The 27,342-nt window shown below is 44.1% G+C and overlaps 2 protein-coding genes across 4 annotated transcripts in view; one reads left to right on the forward strand and one right to left on the reverse strand.

Annotated features, from left to right (window-relative positions):
• Positions 1-503: 503 nt before the first annotated feature.
• On the forward strand, positions 504-16,410 carry LOC131240694 (uncharacterized). Its single transcript, XM_058239107.1, has 4 exons — positions 504-753; positions 865-999; positions 12,046-12,233; positions 16,019-16,410. The coding sequence occupies exons 1-4, from the start codon at positions 683-685 to the stop codon at positions 16,213-16,215; spliced, it is 591 nt and encodes a 196-aa protein (XP_058095090.1). The 5' UTR covers positions 504-682; the 3' UTR covers positions 16,216-16,410.
• Positions 16,411-19,351: 2,941 nt separating this feature from the next.
• LOC131240695 (protein CHROMATIN REMODELING 20) overlaps positions 19,352-27,342 on the reverse strand; it is a 103,104-nt gene continuing 95,113 nt past the window's right edge. For all 3 annotated transcript variants that reach the window (XM_058239109.1, XM_058239108.1, XM_058239111.1), the window contains 3 exons: positions 27,233-27,311; positions 26,778-27,022; positions 19,352-19,970 (listed from right to left, as the gene is read on the reverse strand). In XM_058239109.1, coding sequence (XP_058095092.1) covers positions 19,589-19,970; positions 26,778-27,022; positions 27,233-27,311 — 706 coding nt within the window. In that variant the 3' untranslated portion in view covers positions 19,352-19,588. The remainder of the gene's footprint in view (positions 19,971-26,777; positions 27,023-27,232; positions 27,312-27,342) is intronic.

Consider the following 27,342-nt stretch of genomic DNA (forward strand, 5'->3'; position numbering starts at 1 on the left):
CTTTTTCTACGGTGGTAGATATGTAACTTATTTGAGGTAAGTAAGTTTGCTTTATAATAAATTATAAGTATTTTTTAAAATAAATTTAAAGTGAATTGATTATTTCAATTTAATAAAATAAGTATAAATCAATATAAGTTACTTTATGCATAAATAGCTTATGTAAGATAACTTAAGATCCAAAACACTACATACGATTTAGGATACAAACGCCCCAATAAAGGTCACGGTGGGGCCGGGAAAGTATCCATGGTGGGTGTTCCCAGCCCCAGTGTAACCCGTGGCTCACTTGATTTTGAACCTACCTAATTTTCGGGATCATGGTCTAATATGATCTACCAAAACTGATGGACGGTGTGGATGCCACACACACGCACGTCAAGGTAGGCCACAGGACACACAGATATGATTATTGCACGCGCTCCCAGCAACAGGTGTGGCAGGTGATTCCGCTTCCACGTTCAACTGCCAAAACTCGCTGGACTCGGATCATAAGAGTAAATCCATTCTATATTGTTGGCCTACTGTTACATCCAAGAGGTGCCCCACCAGATCAACGGTCCCGATTCGGGGTCACCATACCCTTTTGCCACGTTGTAAGTTGGGACGCCACGTCATTCAACCCCATTTCTCCTTCCCGAAACCAGAAAACCCCCGAGAGAGTGAAAAAGGAAAAGGAGAGATGGTATGGACAAGGGTCCTTCCTCCTCTGTTGAAGATCTCATCAATCTCAAGACCTTCCAATCTTATTCGGTAATCCTATGCAGCCGTCCATTCACTCTTCTCTTTTCTCATTTTCCTGATTTAAAACAAAAAAATAAAAATCCCATTTCTCACGAATGCTAGTATTAAATCTTGTTGCAGTTTCTCGACGTCGGTGGAGACCAGAAAACCCAAAACCCTAGCTCGCAAGGTAATTCCAGTTTTGATCTTCAGTCTCACCGGCGGTATAGGTCTCAGCGCTCTCGACGATCTCCTCATCTATCATCAATGTAGCAGGTATATCCACACACATATAGTAGAGTGGATTTTATTTTAATTTTCTTTCACCGAAGAGCTGCATAAAATGCTGCTGCAGAGTTTTCTTAGTGCGCAATTTTTGTAGAAGAGGACTGCTACCACGAGAGCATTGAAACATCTCCACTGTACACGTGGCACTTGTGTACGGTGATTGAGATTGTTGATGCAATTATCTGGTTCGTCCTCCTGGACCCTTGTATGCCTGCACAGAAAGAAAACAAAGGAGACCCTGGCTCGAGCAGGGGACCCTCCGATGCCAAAGTCAGGCCTGGACTCGGGGTCTCAAAATATTGAAAGATTTTTAGGAGGAATTTCTTTCGTACCTCTCAAGGTGAGGGCCCCCCCTTCTTTTATAGCTGCTGGGGCATTTAATCGTACGAGGATTCTCTTCCTGGTATTGTGCGCGGGATCTTCTCCTGGGATCACGGAAACAGGATCGTGTCCGTCTCGTGCCTTCATCCGATCCCGTGAGCTTCGGGATCGGGAATCTTATCCCAAGACATCCGGAGTGCGGCTTCATCTTGTGACGGTCGATCCGATAAAGAGGTCCGCCCGAAGCATGCCCGAGACACTGACGACTCGTCAGGGCCGACTCAACCTTTGCCTCGGTCTAGCGAATAATTCCTCGGATTTGACACATCCTTTGGTGACCCGAGGCATTAAGTCCGAGTCTGCGGACTTGTATATTTTGTCCCCAACAATTTGAAAATTAGGAGGATATAATATGACACTGAGGAGTAGCGAGTGCTGAGTCGGTTCATAACTTAGTCCGAGACGAGAAGTAGTCGTTAAGCGCATTCATTGAGACCTTTGATGGGGGACGGTTCAGCTTCTGACATCGTATACGCCGTTAGTCATCAAATCGCAGGTCCCGCCAATGAGGATTGGACACGTAGTAAAGCTATTATTGTTGCTAGTCGGCGTGCGCCACGTGTCGAGTGGGGGAACCGATGCAGGCGTCGAATCATTTCCGCATTAATGTCTCCGCCGTAGGGCGACCTTATAAAACGTCAGGGGTCCCGCACTTTGAACTTTTACTGCTCTTGCCATTCTCGCTCTGCGTTTTCCCTGGGATTTGCGTAGCCTTTCATCTCCTTCCTTTCTTCTCTCTTTACCGTCGGTGCTTCTTTCCGCCATTGTTCCTTTCTCTCCGGTGAGTTTCTCCTTCCTCTTTATTAGATAATAATAATGGCGGATAGGAGTTCTCAAAGCCCCCAGGGGGGAGTTTCCGGAGACGAAGGCGAAGCGCAACGTTTTTGGAACGTTGCGGAATCGCCTTCTTTACTAACGGAGATAGCAGTGGATGCCAACGCTGCTTGTATGCCTGAGAGAGTCACCGACGATCAGGCGGAGCGCCCTGCTTCCGTCGTTCCTTCCCGTGGCAGGTCATCCTTATTAACCCGCCCGGGGAGGCCCAACTTACCAAGGGACATGGAGGAAGATGAAGAGGAAGAAGATGAAATTTTAATCGCCGGAGGAACCCCTGACCCAGTTCCTGCTGATGAATCGGCGCAGGCCGAGTCGAGGGGAAGAATCGGGGGAAGATTTAAGCGGTCCGGTTCCTTCGGTCTAACCGAGGCGGACTTGGACAGAATCCGAGTCGGGTATCATATCCCCAGTCGGTCATCACGTATCTTCCTCGCCCGAATGACCTGCCGGATCAGCTGGGGCAGTCGCAATTTACCAAGTATCGATGCAGTGCGGCTTGCGTCGGCCCTTCGGGCCATCGTCCGGGGAGTTTTATCTCGCATACGGATTGCCCGGGCAGATAGTCCCGAATGGGTGGAGGAACTTACTCGGATGTGCGGTGTTGTGGTGAGATGGAACGCCCACCGTTAAAAGTCGACGAGTTTCTCCACCTACCAAGTGCGGGTAAATCCGAACTACCATGGCTTCTACGTCTTCTCTGCTTGGCGAGGCGGAGGCGGTTCCTCGATAACCGACCCTCCCACTTCCAACAAACATTGGAAAGAGCGTTGGTTGGGCATGTAGTCGATGGGAGACGGACGAGTCCGGTCTTGCGAGGCTCGTGTCCCTCGGACATTTCAGAGAGTACTTGGGTCTTCTCTCCCTCGCCCTTTTTCATTTTTTTTTTTTTTTTTTTTTGTCGACTAGCCTATAAAGTGGAGATTCCGAAGAAGCGGCCGAAGCTTGGCTCCAGTGCCTCGGCTCGGATTAAGGAGTTGAGGGCATTGAATCCGAGAGATAGGTCTTGGAAGGTGCTTCTACAACCGGAGCGCCTTCATCTTGCAGGTCTGGACTCGGAAGTTACAGGTAATTGAGAATGAGTTTTCTGGATCTTCCGAATTTCCCCCGACCTGATTCGCCATAACTTATTCTCTTTTTTTTTTTTAAACAGATCTGCCCGAAGCTCGTCCCAACCTAAGGATTGTCCCCGAACCGGAGATGACTGGAGCTCGTCCTGCCCTTAGACCAGTCACGAAGTTGAAGGCCCCTCCGCGGTCAGTTCTTCTTTCAGAGCCTCGGCCACCGAAGAGGCAAAGGGTGCCGCGGAAGGAGAAAGAGCCAGCGAGCTCTTCTGCCCCTTCCGTCGTCGTGATTCCCGACCCGGACGAAAGGGCGGAAGAGACGGCGATTGCTGCTTCGGATCCTCAGACGGCACCTGACTCGGCACGCGTTGAGACGGATATTCCGAGTCGGGAGGAGGAGGCCGGGGCCGCGTCCTCCAGGGGGGAAGGAGAGGCCAGGACCGCGCCCTCCCGAGGGGAGGAGACGAACCAGGAGGGGCCGTCGGTCCTGCAGCAAGTGGTGTCGGGGATGGTTCCTTCTACAACGCCCCGTCGTCGCAGACCGTCAGCCACGCTGCTCGGATACTTTTTGAACTTGCTCATTGCTTAATCAAGGCCAGCAAGGAGCTATCCTCAACTCATCGGCTGCAGACTCTTCTATCTGAGGCCGAAGGTCGTCGCGAAGAGGCCGAGATCCGAGTCGGCATCCTGACAGGCGAGGCGGCCCTTGCCCGGAAGGCTGCTGAAGACGCGAGGGCAGAGGCGGCTTCCTCCAGAAGAGCCCTGGAGGCGAAGGCTGAGGTCGCTCAAGCACTGGCCTTACTCTCCAAAGCTGAAGAAGAGAATCAGCGAGTTCTGGCAGTCCATGCTTCGTGCGCGGATGACTTAGCTCGGGCTAAGCTTGAGGCGGCGGAACACATTCAGCGGGCCGACGAGGCAGAGAAGTCCAGGGACCAAGCTGTCCAAGCTTTCCTTGAGTCGGCCGAGTTTGAGGACGAGAGGGATCGCCTGTTCCAGAGCGGATATCTGGAATGCGTCAAGGATATAAAGAAGTCTTTTCCTGACCTTGACCTTTCAGAAATCGAAGGCGGGGCAGCCTCAGAGTCCGAGAATCCGGACGCCGCCGCTGAAGACACAACTGCCGGGGACGGGGTCGACGCATGAAGACTTTGGTTTTTTATATGTATATATTTTTTTGCTCCGATGTATTCGGTTGCTTTTGTACTTACACATATTCGGACGAATGAAAAAGAAAAGCATGTCTTTATTCATTTGACTCGGCTTTACTCTTCCTCAGGGTCTTTAAACATCAAATAGCAAGCTAAGGATAGTAGACCTTGAGGTGTTCAGCGTTCCATGGATGAGGCAATGACTGTCCGTTTAAGTCTTCTAGCCGATATGTTCCTGGTCTAATGGTGCCCGAGACGATATAGGGTCCTTCCCAATTGGGTCCCAGTGTACCCGACCCAAACTCCTTAGTGTTGGAAAACACTTTCCGAAGAACCATATCTCCCCTTCGGAATCTTCTAATCTTAACTCGGGTATTGTAGAACCGAGTCACTTGTCGTTGTCGAGCCTCCGTGCGCAGCCTCGCCCTTTCCCTTTGTTCGTCCAGAAGGTCGAGTCCGAGTGCAAGGAGTTCTTCATTCTCTTCTGCATTGAATAAGGTGATTCGAGCCGAAGGTAATCCGATTTCGACGGGAGTGACTGCTTCCGAGCCGTAAGCGAGTGAAAACGGAGTTTCTCCTGTGGCCGTTCGGGTTGTAGTTCGGTAAGCCCAAAGAATTTTCGGGAGCTCTTTGGCCCATGCTCCTTTGGCCCGGCCAAGCTTGGTCCGAAGATGTTGCTTGATAATCTTGTTAACTGCCTCGACTTGTCCGTTGGTTTGAGGGTGATGCGGTGATGAATAAATATTCCTGATCCCGAGGTTCTTGCACATCTCACGAAAGCTCCTATTATCAAATTGCCTTCCATTGTCTGTGACAATGGTACGGGGTACTCCGAATCGGCAGATAATGTTTTTCCATACAAACTCGGTGATCTTCCGCTCGGTTATTTTGGCTAATGGTTCTGCCTCGGCCCACTTCGTAAAATAGTCCACTGCTACCACAGCAAACTTGGTCTGCCCTTTTCCCATAGGGAGCGGTCCTATGAGGTCGATGCCCCATTGTGCGAAAGGCCAGGGACCAGTCATCGGTGTCAGTGCCTCGGGTGCTTGCCTCGGAATTGCCGCAAACCGTTGGCATCTGTCGCATTTTTGAACGAGCTCACGAGCGTCGTGTTGGATAGTGGGCCAGTAGTATCCCTGTCGTAAGACCTTGTAGGCGAGGGATCGCCCTCCAGAGTGGTTTCCGAAGATTCCTTCATGAATTTCCCGTAACACATAGTTTGCCTCGCTGGGTTTGAGGCCGCAGCAACGGGGCGTAGTATACTTTCTTATAAAGGGTCACGTTTATTATTGTGTAAAGGGAAGCTCCGATCTTAATTCGTCGGGCCTCGGTGCGATCCTCGCAACTTTCCTTCGTCGAGGAATTGGCGGATTGGATCAATCCAGGATGGTTCCGAGTCGATTGTATTGACGGCCTCGCTAATTGGCTCGTCTATACTTGGTTTATCGACGTATTCGACGTGCAAAAAGCCTGGGTATATCGTCTTCTTCGGCCGAGGCGAGCTTTGCTAGCAAATCGGCTTTGCTGTTTTCCGCACGAGGTATCCGAGTTACACGACAGAATTGAAATTCGTTGATAAGTTCTTTCGCTTTCTCCATGTAAGCCCTTAGCCGGTCTTTCCGTGTCTGGTATACACCGGTAACTTGGTTAACAACCAACTGAGAGTCGCTGAAAACGCTTAGGTGCGTGACCTCCATGCTAGCGGCGAGTCGGAGGCCGAGTAGCAACGCTTCATATTCCGCCGTATTGTTCGACGCTTGAAATCCAAGTCGTAAGGCATACTGTATATAGGTGTGATCGGGGGTTTCCAGCACCACCCCAGCCCCACTGGCCTTCGAGTTGGAAGAACCGTCGACATACAGATTCCATGGAATAGGGCAAGGGGAAGCGGTTGAGGTGGGCACTGCATCTACCTTCGGCGTATCGTTCACTGAGAGTTCGGTTGAAGGTGTTCCTTCGGCGATAAAATCAGCTACGGCTTGCCCTTTGATTGCTGCCTTTGGTCGGTATTGAATATCAAACTCACTCAGCTCGATAGCCCATTTGGTGAGTCGGCCGGAAGCTTCTGGTTTTTGCAGTACCTGGCGAAGCGGAAGGTCGGTCATTACAATGATGGTGTGGGCATGGAAATACGGCCTAAGCCGCCGAGAGGAAGTTATTAAAGCCAAGGCCACTTTTTCCAAGCTTGGGTATCTCGTTTCTGCTGGCAGTAATGCTTTGCTGACATAGTAAACCGGCAGTTGCTTTCCTTCAGATTCTCGTATCAAAGCCGAGCTAACCGCTGCCTCGGATACAGCTAGATAGAGGAGCAACGACTCCCCCGGTTCAGGTTTTGATAAGAGAGGTGCAGAACCGAGATATAATTTTAATTGCTGGAATGCTGCTTCACATTCTTCCGTCCAACCCATCGCTTGTCTTCCTTTCAATTGTTTGAAGAAAGGGAGACACTTATCCGTTGCTCTGGACAGGAACCGATTGAGTGCTGCGACTCGTCCGGCCAATCTTTGGACGTCCTTAATGGTTTTGGGGGATTCCATATCAATCAGAGCCTTTATCTTCTCAGGGTTTGCCTCTATTCCTCGCTGACTGACTAAGAAACCGAGGAATTTTCCGGAGCCTACTCCAAAAGCACATTTACTTGGATTTAGCTTCATCCGGAACTTCCGCAGGATTAGAAACATTTCTTCCAAATCATTCACATGATCCGCCGCGTGTATGCTCTTGACAAGCATGTCGTCGATGTATACTTCCATGGTTCGGCCTATAAGTCGAGCAAAGATTTTGTTAACTAACCTTTGATAAGTTGCACCGGCATTCTTCAGACCAAATGGCATCACTCGGTAACAATAAAGACCTTTGTCGGTGACAAAGGTAGTTTTTGATTTATCTGTTTGATGCATTACAATTTGATTATATCCCGAATAAGCATCCATGAAGCTAAGGAGCTCATGTCCGGCTGTGCTATCTACTAGCTGGTCTATCCTCGGAAGCGGAAAGCTATCTTTGGGGCGGGCTTTATTCAAGTCGGTATAATCAATACAGGACTCGCCACTTCCCGTTGGACTTCTTTACAAGCACGACAGTCGCGAGCCACTCTGGAGAGTGTATTTCGTCTATGAAACTAGCTTGGAGTAGTTTGTTGTCTTGTTTCTCGTTGTTGGCGTATCGGTGAGGGCCGTGCGGTCGTCCGCGTCTGTCGGATCGGTCGATATGACGGATCGACGTTAAGTCGGTGAGTCACCACGGAGGGGTCGATCCCTTGCATATCTTCATGATTCCAAGCGAATACGTCGGCGTACTTTCGGAGCAGGGCGATCAGCTTTTCTCTCAAAGGGGACTGCAGAGATGAGCCAATTCGCACTGTCTTGGATCCATCTGTTTCGACTAAGGCGATTGAGACAAGATCTTCGACCGGTTGTCCTCGTTCATAATTCTCGCCACGAGGTCCAACGATTCGATTGTTAATATGTTGGTCGGAATCTTGTCGGCGGCTCCTTTTACGGCTATCATGTAACATCGCCTCGCGTCTTCTGGTCTCCTTTAACAATTCCGACTCGACTCGGTCGGGAATTTCATTGTAAGATGGTATGTGGATACCACGGCACTGGAGGAGACTCAATGAAGGTCGGCCGAGTATCGCGTTGTATACCGAGGGTTGATCGACGACCAGGAAGTCAACCATCATCGTCGTCTGATGTGGGGCAGTGCCAGCAGTGAGTGGTAATGAGACAGTCCCCTCGGGCAATACTTGTCCTCCGGAAAAACCGATCAATGGGGTCCGAACCGGGCGTAACGCGGATCGTTCGATCCCCATTTTGTCGAATGCTTGAGTAAATAACACGTCTGCAGATGACCCCGTATCGACGAGTATCCGAAACACTTTTCGGTTAGCGATCGCCAAGGAGACGATCAGCGCATCATCGTGGGGGTGATGGATACCTCGGGCGTCTTCTTCAGTGAACGATATGCAATACCCTTCTCTTTTCTTTTCCTTTGATGGCCGATCTATAATCATGAGCTCGGACCGAGGCTGACTGAGTTTTCGTGCGTGATTCCTTCGCGCGTTGTTTGAGTCCCCCCACATTGTGGACCGCCGATAATCGTCCGGATTTCTTCCATAGGCTGACTCTCGGTCGGGCGCGCCTCGGATGCCCCAGCTTTGACCATATGTTCTCTGAGTCGGCCGTCTTTTATGAGTCGTTCGATTTCTTCTTTTAAGTGACGGCAATCACTTGTGTTATGCCCGTGATCGCGGTGATAATGGCAGTACTTATCCTTATCCCGCCGATTAGGATTACTCCTGAGCTTACTGGGCCAGCTAACAAAGCCTTCGTTTTTTATTTCCATCAGTACCTCTTCCCGAGTCTTATTCAGGGGAGTGTATATGGAAAATTTTCGATCCGGCCGTTTTCCTGACCTTCGCTCGTCACGTGCTTGATCCTCTTTGCGTTTCCTTCCCCCGGCCGAGTCGGCTTCTTTTTTGGCCGACTCTTTGGCCGAGGTTTTAGTTTCACGCAGGATTCGTGCTTCCTCGGCGTTGGCATATTTATCGGACCGCGCCATAAACTCTGCCAGAGTATCGGGTGGAGTTTTGTCTAGAGATGCCAGGAATGGCTTATCCCTAACTCCTTGCATGAGTGCATTGAGGGCCGTTTCTTCCGAATGTTTCCGAACTTGAAGGGATTCGAAATTAAAACGCTTGATGTAATCTTTCAATAGCTCTCCTGCTTCTGAACTACGCTATTCAGGTGCAGGGGGCTTTAATTTTTTCTTTCCGCCGATGAAGTTGGTGAGGAAGGCGTCGCTCAGCTCAACGAATGAACTGATGGACTTTGGTTTCAACTGTTTGAACCACGGTCGAGCTACATCAGTCAATGTAAGAGAAAAGGCCCGACACATTACTGCATCCGAGGCATCATGGAGTTCCATATAGGTTCTGAAGTACTCAATATGCTCGGTCGGGTCAGTCTTGCCGGTGAAAGGAGCGATTTGAGGTAATCGAAACCTCTCGGGCAATCGGGCTTTCAATACCGAGTCCACAAAGGGGGATGCTTTCGCTTCGGACCCGGTTGAATATACGTTCCGGCCGTGCTTTATGTCATCTCTTTTGCCATCTCTTCCCGCACTTCTTTTTTGAAATTTTGAATGTCGGCTTTCCAAGGTTCACTGCTTTCTGCCGTGCCTTCCATGGAAGGGCGATTGCGCCTTCTTCGCTCTATTTCGTGCCGAAGATCGGTCGGGGGCAGGGAAGCGTTGGCTGACTGCGCCGGAGATGGTTCTGATCCGCCTTGGGGTTGGCTTGGGCGGACAGACTGCGGCGCGTGAGGTTGAGGATCAACCGCCGCCGTCGGTACGTGCGTTGTCTCCCCTTGAGGATGCGGGAGTGGCTGCATTTGCTGCTGATACATTCGTTCCAGCATCTGCTTCATTGTATTCATATCAGAACGGATTTCTTGAACCTCCTTGTCCAACCGCCCATCGTCGCGACCCCGCTGATTGTTGCTTGTTCCGGTCGCCCCTCGTCGGCGGTTGTTAGGTGCGTTCTGGGCTGGGGGAACGGCGATTGGACCGGGTGGCCCTGTAATCGCGTTCTCATTCAAATCTTCTTCTGGGACCGTCCTTCTAGTCATCACCATTGGACTCAGTATAGAGGTACAGGATGGCTTTTTGCACGTTCCCACAGACGGCGCCAAACTGTTGATGCAATTATCTGGTTCGTCCTCCTGGACCCTTGTATGCCTGCACAGAAAGAAAACAAAGGAGACCCTGGCTCGAGCAGGGGACCCTCCGATGTCAGGCCTGGACTCGGGGTCTTAAAATATTGAAAGATTTTTAGGAGGAATTTTTTTCGTACCTCTCAAGGTGAGGGCCCCCCCTTCTTTTATAGCTGCTGGGGCATTTAATCGTACGAGGATTCTCTTCCCGGTATTGTGCGCGGGATCTTCTCCTGGGATCACGGAAACAGGATCGTGTCCGTCTCGTGCCTTCATCCGATCCCGTGAGCTTCGGGATCGGGAATCTTATCCCAAGACATCCGGAGTGCGGCTTCATCTTGTGACGGTCGATCCGATAAAGAGGTCCGCCCGAAGCATGCCCGAGACACTGACGACTCGTCAGGGCCGACTCAACCTTTGCCTCGGTCTAGCGAATAATTCCTCGGATTTGACACATCCTTTGGTGACCCGAGGCATTGAAACATCTCCACTGTACACGTGGCACTTGTGTACGGTGATTGAGATCATTGATCTCGTTGGCCATTACATAAACGAGCTGTTTCCTGAAACTCATAAGTGATTGGACGGTTACCACCTCCCAATCAGTTTAGCTCAAAAACTGAGCAACCGTCGGCAGTCACAAGGACCACGGCAATCGCGTGGTCAGAGGCAAGGGATAACTACGATTTTCAGCTTATGGTCTAATCCATGTGATGGTGCACCTGATCAACGGTGTTGATTTTATGGTACATGCTTGCCACTGTGTACCGTTGGGACACAACTTCATAGAATTTCTATGGAGTGTGTGTGGTAATGGCATTTCTCTCAAAGCCCATTTGGGGTTGCTTCTATTAAGTGTAGAGTTGATTTACAATAAACAATTTATTGAGAATTGCTTATGTAAAACATAATAATATTACGTGTTTCATAAGCGTGAATGAAATAATAATTTCTTGCAGAAAATTGCTTCTGAAGTCAGGATTGTCTAATCACATTAACCAGATAGGATTGTCCTATCACCACACTTCATTTTCTTAAAAAATTTCTCAGTGGGCCATCCACAACAGTTCCCACCTACACAATGGACAAAATGACAAAAATGACATCCATATTTGGATTTTATGGGTGTGACCCATTGAAAGTAGAGGCCACTATTTGGACTGTTTGGATTTTGGTCCATATATGCTGTGTACAGGTTAGCGTGTATGCGTATGAATAATCATACTCTGCCTATGTATCAATTGATTCCTTTTAAGTAGGGAACATCTTAAATGATAGAAAGTTGGGAAATGCTCCCCTGGGAATTTAGGGAAAAAAACACTTAGATGGGGAATTTCTTATTAATAATTAATTAATTGTCAACTCTTACTGGACATATTAATGCTTAAAAAGCCATTTTTGAGAACTACAAGAGCTTAAAATCTTGATTTTAGCAAGACAAACAGTAAGGGGCGGATTGCTTGCATCCTAATTCATGGCATTTTCATGCCTTGAGCTTGTCTGCCATATGTGAGGCACATGTGTATAATGATCAAAACTAGGCATTCTGCCGTTGATTGGACCGTGACCAAAAATTGCTCTGATCGACTGTCTTAACCACCTGATAAATGGATCATTTCTTGCTGAATGGCAGTGATACTATTTTCTTCTTTAGTGTTCATTTGTTTGCCACCATTAAAAGGCTAGGATAGTCCAAACATTTGAATTTTTGGCCGAGGTCTAGTCATCACTGGAAATACCACCTCAGCAGTTTTGATCTTATCCATGAATACCACCCGCGGAAATGACAAGGAGGGGGCATGAAAATGCGTCCAGACACACTGAATCAACTCCCTTCTCTTATATAGGGAACTCCACAATCAGCTTTACATTTTCCCTCTAACTTGTTTTCAGTAAGGCTATGGAGAAAGCCAGTCAGCACCAGACAATTCTAGATGCTCTTGGGGAGCCGATCCTAAGGGGTCCATGGTATAATGCATCGCTTGCAGTGGCCCATCGAAGGAATTCTGTGTCTTGCACATTTCCCGTGTCCGGGCCACAAGGAACTGGTATTTTTCAGCTGACGGCTGTTCGTCATGGAGGTTTGTTCCCCAAGATTTAATACTTTATTTGTTGCAAGTTTTACGTATTTCTTATTTCACAGTTATAGACATTGTTGTGACTTTGTATTTATGGAATTTACCATGATTTAACGAAATAGATGTTGGGTGCTTTTCAGATTATATCTTCTATGGTTGTGTTCATGATTTGAGCTATTTTATTTGGAGGAAATAAGACAAATTCAGGATCAAATAAGTGGTGTTTCTTAGTTTGGCCAGCATATCTACTGTTGGCTCACCATTCTTCGTTCAGGGTGTTTCTCAACTGGGACCCATCCTGAATAATCTTGCTCTGAAAATCTTCCTTGTCCTATCTATCCAATTAGAGAATTTTTACCATTGATGGGATTGTTGACTAAACCATCAATCTCCAGGCCACCAATCGGACAGTTAAGATCATCCAATGGTGGAACTCTTTTTCTTTTTTCTTTTTTTCTTTTTTTTTGCCCCCCTCTATCATATAATTGCACCCACCAGATGAAGTCTGGATCATATGATAGTTGGTCCCACCTGTATAGGTTCTAGGCTGAACCAGAAATCATTTGGTTAGGTCATGTGTCGCATACTACATTTTGTTAGAGAACGCTTTTGGAATATTCGCCTTTTCTGAGAATAGTGTCAGTTTTGGTTAGAATGTTACTGTTAAGGTTTGATTGATGTTAATTGTTAAGACTGTCTGTTCTAGACATTATGAGTTCCTAAAAATAACATCACATGTTAGGAAGTGATGGAGAGTTATGCGAGTGCTTGTAAAGAAGTTGCTCTCTCAAACTGGCATCACGCAAGGGTGTTGCACCCCAAGAAGTGACTGTAGAAATAGTCTTTCATCATTATTTTAAGGTACATTTCGTATGTCCAGTTAGCTACATTCTACACCATTACACTAAGCGATCGATTTTGTAGTTTCTTGCTCATCTTGATAGATCTATGTGGTGAATGATTTTTGGGTAGCTTTTTGATGAATCCTTGCACATATCCTTCAGTTAAATAGTTTTTCTTAGTTACTTAAAGGGTGCATTTATCATGTCCTATTAGCTACATTCTACACCATTACCCTAAGTTTGTAGTTTCTTGCTCATTTTTGCATCTCTATGTTGTGTCTTTTGAATGTTTTTTTGGATAGCTTTTCAATTAATCCTTGCACATACCCTTCCTTTAAATCTAGGGAAAAGTAAGTAGATCAGTGGCCTATCTAATTTGGAGTGAGTATTCTCATACAGGTATCCTATGTGACAATCATCTCCTAGTAGCTCATCTTCTGGAAGTTGCCATTTCTTGTCCAATTCCATTGTGTATGCACATTCCTTTATTCATTTTTTTTTTCCTCGAAGAGTATTCCTTTGCTTTCTGTTATTACTTGCAGACTTTTGGGTGGGCATTAGGAAATTTTAGTGAGCTAGCAATCACTATAGATGTTATCAAATTTTATGCAGATATTTAGTTGAGAGTTTGTGTGGGAAGGATTTTTTTTTTTTTTTTTTTGAGAGAACAGAAAATTCATTAGAGAAAAAGAAGAAGAAGAAGAAGAAGAAGAAAAATAAAAAACCGAGTTACAATTCAAAAGCAAAGGAGAGAGGTAGGATTGACTGCCTTAACATAAGAAGCCCATCTCACAACATTACATTTAATTTCCCTAATGCACTCCTCAATTGAAGATCTTCTATTCCGAAAACATCTCCTGTTTCACTTCTCGCAAAAGGACCACAGCACTGCTAACAAGAGCAGATGCCAAATAGTTTTCCCCTCTTTGCCCACTCCGCCTTTGTGCCAAGCCCAAAACAATGATTCTGGGAAGGAAATTCTGCAAAATTAGATTTAATCCTGATTCTGGCTGGTCCTAGGCCCTACACATCAGATTAATTTATTTTAATCAACTCTTTTCCCCACGTAACACAATGTTGTAATGTTCTAATAGAAGATGTTCCAAAATTGACCTTTTGAGAATTGCAAATTAAATGAACAAAATGTAAAAAAAGAAGAGCTATGTAATGAGGATGTGCCGTAGAGGAAAAGAATATTCTGGAAGACCAGAAAGGTAGATTTAGAGATGAAGTAATCTTGACAAGGGTTACTTTGGACTTGTATAGACCATGAAAATTTGGGATTTGCCTGGAAGTAGTCAGGTCAAATCTTCTTGTTGTTATTGTTTCTCGTTTTAATTACAGAGCTGAAGGTGGCAGTGGGCGAGGTTTTTTTGGGAACTCAACAAGGGGAATGGTCCTGGGCAGGAGCCTTTTTTACAATAGCTACTGGAATTTCTAGGGAGTGAGCATATACACCTATGATCTGTGGAGCCAAGGGGTTGTCCAATTGTGCAAACGAGGGTGGAATGTGACGTCAATCCAAATATTCCAAACAAAAGTTATTGAGACTTTGAGGCTGCTCAAACATATGCTTCTTTTGGGACCGTTTATGTCGATTCTCAACATTCAGCAAATCTCTTGTATGGGGAGGAACATGGATATGAGATTTGTCTTTGCAATGGTTTCCCACCAAAAAAAAAAGAGAGAAGGTATTTCAAGTTTGTAGAATCCAAATGACTGGTTCTACTTTTGACTCATCCATAATGTTTCCTTGTTGCACCATTGACGTTAGCTTGCTGCTTGAAGATCTCTAGAAAGCTTAATTTTTTTCTTATACGAGGCAAATACAGTCATAGAACCAGTTTCAAAGTCCAGTGCTAGAAATATTTTATATTCCAATCTTCAATACGTTTATGTAGGGAAAAATATAACATAGGCCTTTGATAGAGTGGAATGGCGGAACAGGATTCATGTAGCTGACCTCAATTAGTTGGAATAAGGCTTAGATTATGATGATGATGGTGATGATGGAAAATATCACTTAAAAAGGAAATAAGTCCATTCATTTGAAATTCATATTTGCTGGAAAGTCCAAGAAACACCTCAAATTCATTTTCAACAAATGCTTGAAAAATTGGTAACTTTAGCCAGGCTTGGAAATATAGTTGAGACTTGAGACATCATCATCATGGTGTCGTCCTAGTTATCTGGGGTCAGCTGGACATAACAGTTGTGTGTGGAGAGGAATTTGCGAGAGGATAAACTTCCATGCCTGAATGCGTATGCTAAGTCACGTAAAGAAAATTGATAGTCATGAAGAAACAAGAAATCTCTCATTATATTCATATTGTACCTGTTGGAAAATTCAGCGTATGTGTTGGATTTCATCAATATGTTAGCATCTCCGACATGTCCTTGCGGCAACAGTACACCGATATCGTGATCTTTGCAAAATGAAAAATGCTAACACTATTCGCTAAGGAGAGATTGAAGTGGTAAATTGTGGCACCACGTGTGAGATCCAGGCTGGAGTTCTATATGAAAATGCCCTGTCCCAAAATCCAAGCTCATCAACTCGTCCGGTTGCCCATACATGATACATGTACTTCGAATAGATAGCTTCTGGTGCTTCTTTTAGCCATTCATGTTCCTCAAACGAATGTGGCAAACATGATGAGTGGATTGGCCCGGTTTATGAGCCAGAGCATCTTACTGATCTGCCCCACCTAATGATTGGCCTGGATCTCTCACACTTGTGCCATGTCAAATGCTGTTGAACTTTAGCCAAGCAATCATGAGACAAGCTGACTCAAAAGAACTGGTTCAAGGCTATGAACTAGTCCTAGTTACATCATTGATTGAATTGAAGAGTTTGAATCTGTGACACCAAATCTGGATTCATTAGTGCCACTCTTCTCATGCTTCAACTTATCATCTGTCAACCGGTTGGCTTTTGTGTTGCAGATGATTCGTGGTTTCCATATTTAGGGCACAGAGACTGGGACATTCTAATAATGGAAGCCCTCCTTCATGTTCCTGGGAATGAAGAGAAGCACCAGACGTTCCGGATCAGTCTCTCAGACAACATTCCACTTCCTGCCTCTACAGAATGCAATGATTGCAACAGGTCTCAAGAATCTGTGAGCCCAGAAAAAAAGTGAAATTTATTGAAAATTTTGCATGGGAAAGTTGATTTATTTGTTTTTATTTTTTATGTTATGTTCTTGTATGAATCAAATAGTAGGAGAATGTCACATTGCCTGAGGAAGCACCGCTCTTGTGCAAGACTTTTTTTGTACCGAATTGTTCTGAAAGTTACCTGAATAAAATGCCTTTAGAATTGTGAATTTCCCTAACTTTTCCTAGTAAATATAGAACAACAAATCGATGTGATTCAAGCAGCTGTGGAGTGTTTCTATAGGCAGTTGACGCCACTAGCTCATTGGAGTAGCTGGTCTTTGTGGCAGGTTTCAACTAGTGTGTGCAATGATGATTGATGAAGGTAGATTGCTGGTTCATGAGTGGTGTTATGAGCAGCAGTGGAAGAAGCTTAACTTTCAGGCACCACTGCTGGTCATACATGCAGGAAGATGTGAGGTCTGTACTGTAACTTTGTGCCGTCTCCAGACATGATATGGTTCATTTCTTGCACTTTTTTCACAAGCCATATGACTGTTTCTTTATCATAACTTGCCATTTCATGCTTCTCCAGTATGTCATGGATCGGTTATTCATGGGAGGTTTTTTCAAGTGACTTAAGCTGAGTTGTGCTCTTGTATATTACAGGTTTTGTACACTGTGTGAAAAATTGTAGAAGATTCTAGAGTGTGGTAGAATTAGGGGTTGTTTGGCAGTGTGTATTGGGTTGTTTTTGGAATCTGAGGTATTTCAAATACACAGTTTTTCTACGTTATGTAATCTCTCCCTTTTGTTGTGATTCGGAGTCATCTTCCCTTTTTGCTCATTTCTAAAGACGAGAGTCACTTATGTATCAGTATTAATGTTTTTGCCAGGCTTCTAAATGACACCCAAAACAATCAAATTATTGCTGCATCACTAAAATTACATCAATAGAATGATCTGAACAATCCAAACATAGGCTGTGTAATCAGCATTTAAAAAATCGTTAGTCACTCTTTTGTGATCCTATGCTTGTGGCCCCACCGAGGCTTCAAATTTCATCATTTTTGGCCAAAGTATCTATTTTAATAGGCTCATTACAATGATTCTATCAAGCATCATGTACACTAATTAGTGGTATCAAAGTTGAAAGCTCTGAGCTATTGAGTAATACAAATCTCTTGCATCTTGGTGGGGTTTGGACTTGGGTAATAGGCTGATTTAGAACGGGACTGTGAGTTGAGTGATGGACGCTCTACCTTGGGGGAAGCACCTAGGCACAATCATATGATGCTGTTAGATTAAAGCTATTGTATAAGGCCAATGGGATATCCGTCATTGAAAAAGAACGCTCCTTGCTGGGTAAAAAAATGCAATCATGAGTAGTAACACTGGTGACATCCTTCTCACTGGAGCTAAAATGTGTTATATCAGCTTTATTAAAACGTCTTGGAAGCCTAGAAATAGATAATAAAATGATAGTTGACTCAACGGTATCTGAGTCTATTTTTTACCTAATCATATCCATGATGGAATGCGTCTGCTGGTGGGATTTTGCAAAATGTAGGCGTCTCAATGGCCTGGTGCGAAATATTGAAGGCCTTTTTAAGTAAATGTTGTTTTGTCCACCAAACTGCACGTTTGGGTTTGGAACTTTTTTGGTGATCCAAATCATTCATATCGTTGGACCCATGGTGAATGAAGGCACACGAAATCTCCCCACCATATGATCCTGTCTAATTTGGCGTCCATTATAAGCGAACCATAGGTTGTGATCATGTTTTGTCCAACGACCAGGATCATCTGAAAGATAGTTATTACTATAGTTGGTCAGAAGAAGATGTGTCCCACCAGATCAACAGCTTAAGTTACATCAGAAAGGTTGTCCCTCCCACACCGATGCTGCATCAGAAAAAATGAAAAAGATAATAATAATAATAATAATAATAATAATAATAATAATAAATCCTAACCGAAGAATTCCTCATGAACTTCAAATTTACAAAAGAATGCCCCAATCCCCCATCAATCAAAATTCCTGGGCGGTGCTTTTTTGAGCGAAGTTACCAAGCACCCTTCATATATCATTTTTCTTTGAAGTAATGAAATGATAAAATTTTAGGGCCCACATGTATGACATCCACCGTGTACAACATATGCACCCCACCAAGATAGTCACATAAACAAAAAATGTTGCTATTCCAATCACCAGATGGGCCGCATGTGAATCGAATTTTTAAGTGGTGTATATTATTTTTCATGGTGTTGAACACCTTGTGTTTAGATTGACCAAATTCTTGTTCTTCCAATCGGACGGGTTGGATATCATGGCCATCCATTTTACCATTTTCTAAAGAAAAAAAGGAATAATGGTAGTTTCTCCCCTCAAAGAGCACTTCCCTAGTTCGTAGAGGGATTATTTTTTCCGAAGAAATTTGTTGTAAAAATCACAAGAAAAGATGGCGCCTGTCAGGCTATATTTGGTGCTATATTTCAGTAATAGGATATCAGGAAATGTAGATCTACAGATGTGGCAATCCTCCACGCATTTTCATTTTTTTCCTGATTCATCTGATTTTGCAAAGGGCCGGTAGACGCACAAGGGCCTGACTTCCGCTAATCGCTTGCAATGTGGGATAAACATGCATCAGATCCACTCTGCTCATCAGGCGTGCAGTCACAATTTCACCATGGATCCCAAAATTCAGTTAAATCTAATGCTTAGGCAGGCTACGAAGGGAATAGTGTACAATCATGCCAAAAACTCTAAATTCATGTGGTGTGTGGATTGAGTTGGCAAGTGGTTTACCCCAAAAGAGTCTTGGAATGTCCTAATCTTCTGGGAAATCATTTATCCTGGATCCACACAATTTGGATAATTTAAACAGTGGGACTTCCCATGGTGTGGACCCACCTGTTTTGAATCAGCCGGATCACAGGGTGGTGCACCTGATGGACGGAGTGGAATTCATCCACATGAAGTCATTCTGTCCATGTCAGAGAAAGTAAAACTCCGTATCCATACTATAGTGAAGCAAGCCTTTTCATTTCTCAAATGCAGTTTTAACTAGCGAATGAGCTCAGACCCCAATGGGGTGGGTAACAGTTCATAGTTAATATGGAAATCAACCTGTCCTTTACGGCCCCACCATGACATGCAAATGGGTAGAGTAAAAATAAGAACAAAAATCAATGGGTCATGAATATGAGAATCTGAATGGTGCCGGGGATGGGAAACTTACAAAAAGAAAAGAAAAGAGGTTAGGCCTTGTGATAAAAAAGCGGATACAAGCAAATGCTCGATATCCTACCTTTTAAAATTCAATTGAACCATTGAATGATGTTGACACATAAAATTTACAGTCCCTAACAAAATACATACAAACATTATGGACAGATAGGGGCATGCATGTGTTACCTCAACTTCCCATCCCTGTGTAGCTTCTCCCAACTGATTTCCAGCGAGCACTCACCACAGATGGTGCTCGACCCGGGTTTTGTGCCTTGGCTTGTCAGGGTTAGCAAGTGCGCGAGGCTGGTGCACTTCCGCGGGATCGTTTGGCTCCTCAAGCTGCTCTTGGTTAGTGTCAGTTTGTCCTCCACCATGCTTCTAAGGATGTCACCAGTGGGCCTCTGGTCAAACAATGCAGACCCATCGATGGAAACCCTATTCACTTCTTCCCACTCCATTGTTCGCTGGAATGTTTCCCAGGCCATGTCTTGCTCCTCTTTTGATAGCCTCTCCTCCTCATTCTCTTGCAGCAGTGTTTCATGCTCGTGGTAATTTGCTATCCACCTGATTTGACAGTGCAATCAAAACGGATGTTCATCACATTGTTTGAGATGACATAAATAAGCAAAACTCTTGTCAAGAAGGGAAACATAGAGATCCATGCAAAGTTCAAAAACCAAAAAACTTGACTCGACTTGCTGTTCAGCAAGGTTGAGTCGACTCGAAGACTTGATCCGACTAACCCTGACTCGACCCATGTTGGGTCGGATATCTAAAATAAGTTAAAATAGTATGAGTAATAGAAAAAATAGATGTTTTCATGAAATTTGGGAGTTAGCGCATTGGTAAAGCCCGTCTCTTCGTTTCAGTGAGTTCCTTCGACACTTACTTTATTAATATAACTCGCTGTGACTCAGTGGGTCGACCAAGTGATTGAGTCTAATTGACGAGTCATTCCGAGTCTGGATTGAGTCAGACCCAGAACCAAGTTTTCAAGAGACTAGGCTCCAAATCTCACATTGTTGAGTTGACTCGGCCGAGTTTTGAGTCAAGTCAGAAAGTTTTAGATGACAGATTAGCTCATGATTAACTTGATTTGGTGGGGCGAGGAGAAGCAATGGCTAGTAACGGACTGGAGGCACAATAGTGATTTGGAATTCGGCAATATGGAGCAAAGAGGACAGTTGGATTGGGAAGTATGCTGTTTCAGTGGTGCTCAAGGAAAGGGGGCCTAGGTTCAGATGGTGCTTCACTTAAGTGTATGGACCATGTAAACCGAAATTCCACAACGAATTTTGGGCGGAACTGGATTAATGTCATTTGAAGTGGGACGGTCCATGGTGTGTGGGAGGAGACTTCAACGTAGTTAGTGTTATACATGAAAAGTCTAATGGCGACTGGATGTCTACAAGTAAGAAAAACTTGTCCGAATGGATCTTTGAAAAGAGATGATAGACCTTCCCTTAGGCAGTGCAAAGTTCACTTGGTCGAATGGGCAAGCGTCTCCTATTATGAGTAGGTTAGATAGATTCCTCATCTCTCCGGAATGGGTGGAGAAATTTCCGTTGATTATTCAACATGGCCTTCCTAAACCTTTCTTGGATCATTGCCGAGTGCTCTTGGAGTTGGATGAGGAGGACGGGCCCACGGCCTTTCCAGTTTGAGCTAGCGTGGTAGCAGATTGAAGGATTTGGCGCAAAGATTGTTGATTGGCGGTCTTCCTTTTCAGTTCAAGGGGGTGCTGGCATTGTTCTTTTTCAAAAGTTAAAGATGCTTAAACGGAAGATAGGGGAATGAAAAAAACAGGTTTTCAATAGTCAAGAGGAAAAGAATGACGTGCTCCTAGAGATTAAGGTTTGATTCCAAAGAAGAGGAAGAACTTTCAAAAGATGAAATGGCTTGGAGGGAAATTCATAAAGCAAAACATAACGCAAGGCAAAAGGGGGAGATTAAATGGCGACAAAGGTCTAGGGTAATATGGCTGAAAGCGGGTGATAGAAATACCAAGTTTTTCCATGCGACAACAAGTGCTAGATCACGTGTCAATAAGATCTCCTCATTGGCAGTGAATGGGCAGAGGATCGAGGGGAAAGATCAAATTTGCGACCTCGTGGTCCAATTCTACAAAGATCTCTTATAAAAGGAAAGGGGTTCTAGACCGATTCTTAATAATTTGCAATCTCAGTAGAAGAGGCAGCTTCACTAGAGAAAGAGTTTTCAGAAGATGAAATTAAGAAAGCAGTTGTAGATTTGGGAAGCAATAAAGCTCCAGGGTCAGATGGCTTTCCAGCAGCTTTTTTCTCAAAAATTTCGTGAGTGTGAAAGGGTTGTTGTGGTTGGCTCCATGCAAGAATTTTTTGAAAGAGGTCTAATAGCCCTGCAACCAGGGGCAACGTTCATAGCTATGATCCCCAAAAAAGGAGCTGAATGCATGAAAGACTTCTGTCCTATTAGTTTGCTTGGAGGTCCTAATAAGATTCTAGCAAAGGTTTCAGCCACAAGATTTAGGAAGGTGTTGGGCAATGTCATTTCAGAGTCTCAAGGGGCCTTTGTGGACGGAAGGCAGATAGTAGATTGATCTCTTCTAGCCAATGATTCTTGTCATAGACAAGGGGAGGAAGGAATAGTGCAAACTTGATTTTGAAAAAGCATATGATCATGTTGATAGGGGATTTCTAGACAATATGTTGGGTAGGTTGAGTTGTGGTCCAAAATGGCGGTCATGGATTCAACCGTGTATGAGATCCGCTAAATTTTTCATCCTAGTGAATGACTCACCTAAAGGTTTTTTTACGGCCTCATGTGGGCTTCGTCAGGGGGATCCTCTATCGCCTTTCCTATTTGTTAGAATTATGGAAGCTCTTAGCAGAATGATAGATATAGGCACTCAGATTGGTTTAGTCAAAGGTTTTGGGGTAGATGACACAAATTTTCAAATCTCTCATATCCAGTTTGCAGATGACACTCTTCTATTGTGTATGGCAGATGACTTTTACGTGGAGAATATTCGATCGATTATAGTCAGTTTTGAGGTGGTTTTAGGTTTGAAGGTTAACATTTTTAAAAGTAAGAATTTGGCAGTAGGTATATCCAAAGCGAAAGTACTCGAATTTACAAAGGTATTTGGTTGCAGGGAAGCCTCTTTTCTAACAACACACTTGGATCTTCTATTATGTAAAGGGAAACCGGCGAAACGCATGTGGGACAAAGTTATAGAAAGGTGTGATAGAAAGATGTCACAATGGCAATCAATGTATTTTATAATTGGGAGGAAGAATGGTGATGATCAAAGCTTCTATGTCTAATCTCCTAGTTTATTTCATTTCCATTTTCAAGTGCCCAAAATCTGTTATCAATACGTTGGAGAGATGAACGAGGGACTTTTGTGGGATGGTTCAGGAGAGAAGCACAAATTCCATCTTATGAAATGGGATGAAGTTTGTAAGCCGATAGACCTAGTTGGAGCGGGGTATCTTAAAATTAGAAGAGATGAATCTAGCTTTGTTGTGAAAATGGGTGGAGGGAGAGGCGAGATAGAGGGAGGTGATTTCGGAAAAAAAAAACAAAAAAAATAAAATAATAATAACGTAATGCGGAAACCTAGAAGTTTTCCTCGTTAAGTATTGTTTGTTAACTCTGAATTCGGAAAGCGTTCCATGATTTTACCAGAATTTTTTCTGTGATGGAGGTCTAGCTTAATGGGGAATACAGAATGCGCTCCGCAGATTCTTCTAAAAACAAGATTTCCGAATAGATTAGGTAATACACAACCCAACGTTTATCGTGTGGAACTTCTCTAGCCCTACCATGATTTGTGTTAGATCCACACTATCCATCAACTTATCTAGAACATCCTAGAGCCCGAGCCCAAAAAATGAGGCACATCCAAAGCTCAAGTGGACCACACCACAAAGAGCAGTTGGAATTGACTGACTACCCTTGAAACCCTCCTAGGGTCCACCGTGAGGTTTATTTGACATCTAATTTCTTGATAAGGTCACACGGACCTTGATCAGAGCCTTTTGTGGCCCCAATAAGTTTTTAACCGTAGGCTCCCAATTCCCATTGTTTCTCGTAGTGTGGCCCACTTGAGCGAGCCTTATATCTGCCTCGTTTTTAGCCGTACGCCCTAAAATGGTATGGGAAAATGGGTGGGCGGTGTAGATAAAACATATACATCTAAGTAGGCCCCACAAAGCACTTGATAGGATCGTCCGTCTCTAGTCCCCAATCCCAGCCGAATTTGGGAAATAGATTGTGGTGTGCATGGTGACGTCACCAAGTTTTGTGGGCTCCACCATGATGTGTGTGTTACATCCACACCGTCTGCCCAATTTAGGAGATACTCTTAGGGCATGGAACAAAAAATGAGGCAGGTCCAAAGCTCAAGTGAACCACACCACAGAAAGCATATTGGGGGGGGGGGGGAGGGGGGCGGGGGGGTACCATTGAAAACTTCTTAGGGGCCACAAAAGTTTTGAATCAATCTGATATTTGTTTTTCCCTTCATCCAGGTCTTTATGACCTCATGAACACATTGGATGACCAATAAACATCATGGTGGGTCATAGGAAGGTTTCGATAGTAGGAATCATTGTCCCCACTACTTTCTGTTTTGTGGTTCACATGAACTTTGGATGTGCCTCATTTTTAGGCTCATGACCTAAAATGATGTCTTCAAATGGATGTACAATGTCGATATAACACATACATCATAGTGAGGCTCATAAAACTTGGTGACGTCAACACAACACAGCACACCACACAATCTGCTTCCCGGATTTGGGGCACGAGTTTGGTGGATCCCGGATCCATACGCGGATTGCCTAGTGGCTACTGGACAGTGTTCTATGGGCCCCACCATGATATATGTTTTTATCCACGTCGTCCATCTATTTTTAAAAAATCATTTTATGATATAAGCCTAAATATGAGACAGATTCAAATCCCAAGTCGACCACAACACAAGAAAACAATGGTAATTGAGCGCCATCCATTAAAAACTTCCTAAGGCCCACAACCCACTGTAATATTTACTTACCATCCAACATGTTGATTGGGTCACATGAACCTGGATGAAGGGAAGGGAAAATACAAATATCAGCTTCATTAAAAACTTGAGGTCCCCAAGAAGCTTTTAATGGTGGGCGTTCATTCACCAATATTTCTATGGTGTGGTTCAAATGAATCTTCCTCATTTTTGGGATCATTCCCTAAAATGATCGGGAAAAATGGATGGACAGCATGGATAAAACACATAAATCATGGTAGGGGCCACACAACACCGTCTAGTAGCTATGGGCTACTAACATCGTCAGCGGGCAATCTGCATCCTCGAATCCATCGAGGTGGCTAGGACCCCAAGTTGTGGAGCCCACCGTTATCTATGTGACTACATCCACATTGTCCATCTATATTGAAAGCTCATTTTAGGGCAAGATCCAAAAAATGAAGCAAATCCAAATCTCAGATGGACCATAGTATAGGAAATAGTGGTAGTTGACCATTAAAAAATTCTTGTGGGCCACAAAAGATTTGGATCAAGATGATATTTGTGTGGTCTCTTCATCTGTCTTTATGACCTTATGAATTGGTTGGATGGCAAAAAAAAATAAAATTTGGTGGAATCCATTAAGTTTTTAATGGTAGGGATTCAATCACGACTATTCCTGTAGGATGGGGGCAAATGTGTCAAATTAACAAATTTTAGGCATTTCAAACGTTTGTTAACAAACAGGTTGTTTGAGATTCAATACTTAATTTTCAAACTTCAACACTTCTTTCGAACAATTACCAAATATGTTTTCCGACTTCAAATTCAAACTTCGGATTCAAATTTCAGATTCAGGATTCAGACTTCAAATTTAACAAACAGGGCCTAAGGCTTCTTCTTTGTATCGATCATCATATGTGTGGAAGTCCATAGCGACCCTTAAAGACAGAGTATGAGAGGGTATAGGCTTTCATTTGGGGGATGGTAAGAGGATTAGATTTTGGGAGGATAGGTGGGTGTGAGAGGTCAAGTTGGGCAAAAGGTTCCCATCATTAGCAGGGTTAGCTAGGGGAGTTGGGGTGAAGGTGAGTAATTGTTTCTCAATTAGGGGTGGGGTGGTGGTATGGGCTCTAGTCCTTTGAAGGAATTTATCAGATGATGAGGTCCAAGAGCTTCTTTTATTTGAGGTGTTAGCGAATGTTTCTCCAGTGCTATCAGAGGAGGATTCTATACCGTGGTTAAAGGCCAAGTCAGGTTCCTTTTCAATCAGGGCATGTTATCAGTCTTTGTGCACAAAAGATGAAAACTTTTGAATTTCTCCAACGGCATATCTTTGGCATTATGGAGCTCCTTCGAAGGTGACGACTTTTGGTTGGTTGTCAGGAAGGAATAAAGTGTTAACTATCGATAATCTTTGCAAGAGAGATGATCCTTCCAAATGCTTGTTTGATGCGTCTTAACGATGCAGAATCGGTGGACAATTTATTTGTTCATTGTGCTTTCACTAGGGAGGTTTGGGACCATTTTCTTCAGATTTTGAGGGTTCTATGGGTGTTTCCAAACACCATAGGCGAATTACTCATCACTTGGCGTGGTGGGGGGATAGGGAAATCAGGGAAAATGTTGTGGAAACTAGGCATGTTAGCAATCCTTTGAGCTTTATGGAGGGAGAGAAACGAACCGTGTTTGAAGAACAGAAGGAAAGGTCCACTTCAAGTCTTTTCATCAGCTCTTCACATGTTGAGGGAGTGAGCGGAAGCATAGCTTCCTTGCTTTTTGATCTCTGGTGGTGTTGTTTTTTTGAATATTTGTATGTTCTGGCTTTTGCGTGACATAAGCTATTTTCATGAGCTATGTAGTGTTAAGGCTAAGCTACGGTATGTAGTGTAAGCTACACACTACATATCGTAGCTATTTAAAACACTGGTCCATTCCATTCATTTGATTGGGGCAACAATGGAGGGACCATGCCCCAAAATCTCCCAGAAATGGAAGACTCTAGGCATCAATTATTTGACCTTTTTTCACTTGAATATGGACAGCTGCTGTATTTACCTTCTAACTGTCCAATTGCAAGCCACCAATGGATCAGACAGGTTTATCACGTATAAGAGACATTTAGGTATGAAGCATCAGTGTGGAACCTATGGGATCAACTGCCTGGAGATTAACCAAGGGAAGAACTCATACAAAGGACAGAGAAAACCATTCAACTAAACAGATACATTGCTGGAAACGAACAAGTGCACAGTGAGCAGAAATGCAATAAGGGCAGCATTGCACAGAATAGGCAGAATAACAATAGGGCAAAGAGTCAAGTTAATGCGTTTGAAGTAGCAGCAACTTCTTAAGATGGGTGAGGAGTTTTGTGATTTTACCGTGGATAATGTCTACTGAGCAAGCTTTCCATGAACTTGTCGGAAGAGCAGCTCAGTTTAGAAGGATGCATGGGTTTCGGCTTCAAAGAACCTCCAACATCTATATCAGAGCTAAGAAGGCCCTCCTCTAAATCTGCACTCTCTTCATCACCAAAATCAAAGAGATGCAGGACCTCCTCCTTAGACATGGTTCGATGTATTTGTTGCCTATCAACCACCCTTGCAGCAAGTCCCTCCTTTGTCACCTGTTGCAGTCACAAAAAAATCACATTAAAAAAAAAAATCAATTTTCTTCCCTCCCAAACTTTGATTGCGGAAGAAAGATTTGAAAATAAAATGAGATCTAGTTTATTTTATTTTTTTTAAATCAGTAAAATGGGATCTAGAAATTTACAATGTGATGGTAAGAAAAGCCTCATACACATCATTTATCAGTAGTTACGTTTTGTCTATACCTGCCGTTTATATATTTTTTCTTCCATAGTTCCATGTGCCATCAAACGATATGCATAAACTGGCTTTGTTTGCCCATACCTGCAAGAATGCAATACATTTTAGAAACAAA

The sequence above is a fragment of the Magnolia sinica genome, chromosome 3 (assembly GCF_029962835.1).
Source record: "Magnolia sinica isolate HGM2019 chromosome 3, MsV1, whole genome shotgun sequence".
Classification (NCBI taxonomy): Eukaryota; Viridiplantae; Streptophyta; class Magnoliopsida; order Magnoliales; family Magnoliaceae; genus Magnolia; species Magnolia sinica.

Coding starts and splice junctions, on each gene's coding strand:
- LOC131240694 (XM_058239107.1), top strand. CDS start 683: ATGGTATGGACAAGGGTCCTTCCTCCTCTGTTGAAGATCTCATCAATC. Junction 754..864: donor AGACCTTCCAATCTTATTCG/GTAATCCTATGC, acceptor ATCTTGTTGCAG/TTTCTCGACGTCGGTGGAGA. Junction 1,000..12,045: donor ATCTATCATCAATGTAGCAG/GTATATCCACAC, acceptor ACTTGTTTTCAG/TAAGGCTATGGAGAAAGCCA.